We start from the raw sequence: 2,872 nt of genomic DNA on the forward strand, positions 1-2,872 counted from the left end.
TTATTTCCCATTTCATTTCACCTTCATTTTTCAAACTATAGTTCTCTACTGTGTGAATTTTTGTTTCCAACCTGTTTAACACCACTGTAGCTTAACTTATCGAGAGGACCTCAGATCGCTAAAGGTACAGTAGCTTTGCTTTAGGCTAATGTATGTGTTCCTGGTAAACATGACTGTTTTGAACACTGGAGCTTGGCAAGCCCCCACATCTCTTGGCTCTGCTTGCTGTTAAGTTTCGTGCTTCTGTTATGCGCAATTTGGAAGTGCTGCAGAAGCAATTTTGAACATACTGGAAAAGCAGGCACTTTCCTCTAGTATTTTTTTAGGGAAAATGTACCCTACACATTCCCATAGCATACTGCCCAGACACACTGTGACACTGGTGTGCAATTGCTTTGAGAGCTATGCTGCAGGAGACCCTGTCACGGCAGTGGAGTAGTTTCAGCTTCTTGAAGTTCCAACTGAAAGGAAAGAAATTACAAATACAATGAACAATTACTTGACTTCTTCCCACCCACAAGTTTGAGCGCGTGTTTGCATGTATGTGGTTTTTTTAAAGAGGAATTTGCTTCTCATTTGAGAATACTGTCCTACCATCAAAGCTAGATAGTCCAGAGAGTAAGGCAAGACTATGCCTTTGCCGTGAAGCAACAACGGCAGAGGAAATGATCACCGAAGTTTCATGTCTTACTTTCAATAACAAAGAAACATTAGTAGATATGAATTTTGAATTAGAATTAGAATATATTTCATGCCAAGCCAGCTCTTCTCTTTCTAGAAAGGAAATCTCTAGGAATTTCACAAGTATGGAAAGATTTTCCTCCCTCCCTGTATTCTTTTTGTAGTGGTTGCAAAGGAGTTAGTTAGTATTTTAGATGACATGTTCTGTGCTTACATCAATACACTGGCTAACTTCTGAATTTGCAGTTAGTCTAGTATAAATTCTGGAAGAGACGGACTTGCCCCAGCAAACAAACCCAACAACCTCTCAGTCCTGTGAGTCCACAGTATCCATGTAAAGTCCTGTTTGCACAGAGGCACAATAGCACCACACAGATGCTTTCATCAAGAAAATCTGCTTACTGCACAGCACGTCCTGAAAGTCTGCCCAGCAAATGTCCTGAAGCACGAAAACCTGTTGAAAACAGGGTGGGAGACCCTGCAAACCAAAGGTTTACAGCACGGAAAGTAGAGTGACAGATGAAGCCTGATTGAGACAAGAGAGGGAATGTGCTCCTGTAAAAGTAACGGGACATGGGTAAGGATTTTGGGGCAGGGAGAAGGAAAGTGCATTTTCTAAATGGGTCACTTTCCAAGTATGCTCAGCAGAGTCGAGGCCATTGGGACTTGTGATCTGGAGATAAATTTCACCAAGGCCACAACCTAATTTAAATGGCTGTTCAATTTAACATGCTATATTTAGGGATTTTCTTTATTCTATATTGGGAATATTTCTCCTCAGCTCCTTTTTGGCAGAAACTGACTGGATCCTAAATGTGAAGGTCTCTGTCTCTTCATAGAATCATCTGGTTGGAAGAGACCTTTAAAATCAATGAGTTCAACCGTTCTGGAGAAGTCTAGATCTCCAAATGAATTTTGAAGTCCATATTCACTTATCTTTATGGATTAGATAAAAAAAGAAGCATTTCTTTTGTATTTTTTTACCAATTAACTTTTTCTAATTTATTAAGGAGAAAAAATTAAGTATCTGTTCCCCATTTATTCTAATTCACAATTTAAGGAAATCCACAAACACAGGCAAACTTAGAAGCCATCTAATGATTTCTGGTCCTCACAGCACAGTTTACTCTTGTTTCCTGTCATGATGAAATAGTCTGACAATCACATTCGGTTTTCTCAGCTACATGGAAGATGCACAAAGGGCCCCTGTCAGTGCAAATCAGCTACAAAAGAAAGCTCGGTTTCAAGGACCTGTTGAATTTAGACAGCTTTTCATAGATGTCATTATCTTGCCAGAAATGGGCTTTATAAGAAATCAACACTTTATAGTAATTATTGAAATACAGTATTATTTACAAAGGAGATATGTCCATTTTCTAAAAATACACAGAATCTGCCCAGCTTTTGTCATGTTTCTGTACAGAACTCACCAGCATTCCCCATATCTGTGTGCAATTGTCATAAAGCACCGGAAAAATTAAAATGTAACAAAGTACTTCCTTCAGTTATTTAATCAAAGTGAAATAAGCTTTCAATTTTCTCTTGTTTTCAACTTAAAAATAGTTTTTCTTTAATCCAATATCTTTTTTATTTCTACATGTGGCTGCCAATCCAAGCAATAAGGGCAAAGCTTTCAATGCTGAGCACAAATGTTAGAGCTTCTGGGTACTGAGTCCTCATTTTCAGCATTTGAGGAAGACTTGCAGCTTCCATTACAGCATTTAGACACTTCAGTGGTTAAGGAGAAAGCATCAGAAGATAAAATACAAAATATAGTTACATAGGATGACTAAATAGCCCTGAAAATGTGCCTATATGATTTGTTTAGTGGCTTAGATACATTCAGGGGAGGCTGCTATAAGAACTTAAATTGATCACAAAGAGACTAACTCACTGAAACAATAAATTTCTCAGATTTCTGTAATTATTAATAATCCATTTTCCTAAGTATTTAGGAAGTTTAAAAGATAAGCTATTCACAAAAATAAAATGTATTTGGAAAACACAATTTTCTGGAAAGAAGAAATATCGTTTAATTTTAAATTTTAAAAAATGTTCAACCTTTTTTTAGTCTCAGAGACAAAAGTAATGCAGAGAGTCTCTGTTCATCTTAAGTAACAACTATTTCAAGGTCTGCATTATGAATCAGGTTAATGTCAATGCCATTTGCAAAATTTATTACCTTTCCCTA

General features: G+C 37.0%; 1 protein-coding gene across 1 annotated transcript in view; it reads right to left on the reverse strand.

Moving 5' to 3' along the window:
- Positions 1 to 319: 319 nt before the first annotated feature.
- OPRM1 (opioid receptor, mu 1) overlaps positions 320 to 2,872 on the reverse strand; it is an 8,144-nt gene continuing 5,591 nt past the window's right edge. Inside the window, exon 3 of the mRNA XM_010133222.1 lies at positions 320 to 461. Within this exon, the coding sequence (XP_010131524.1) occupies positions 423 to 461 (39 nt within the window). The 3' untranslated portion in view covers positions 320 to 422. The remainder of the gene's footprint in view (positions 462 to 2,872) is intronic.

The sequence above is a fragment of the Buceros rhinoceros genome, unplaced genomic scaffold (genome assembly GCF_000710305.1).
Source record: "Buceros rhinoceros silvestris isolate BGI_N320 unplaced genomic scaffold, ASM71030v1 scaffold4723, whole genome shotgun sequence".
Taxonomy (NCBI): domain Eukaryota; kingdom Metazoa; phylum Chordata; class Aves; order Bucerotiformes; family Bucerotidae; genus Buceros; species Buceros rhinoceros.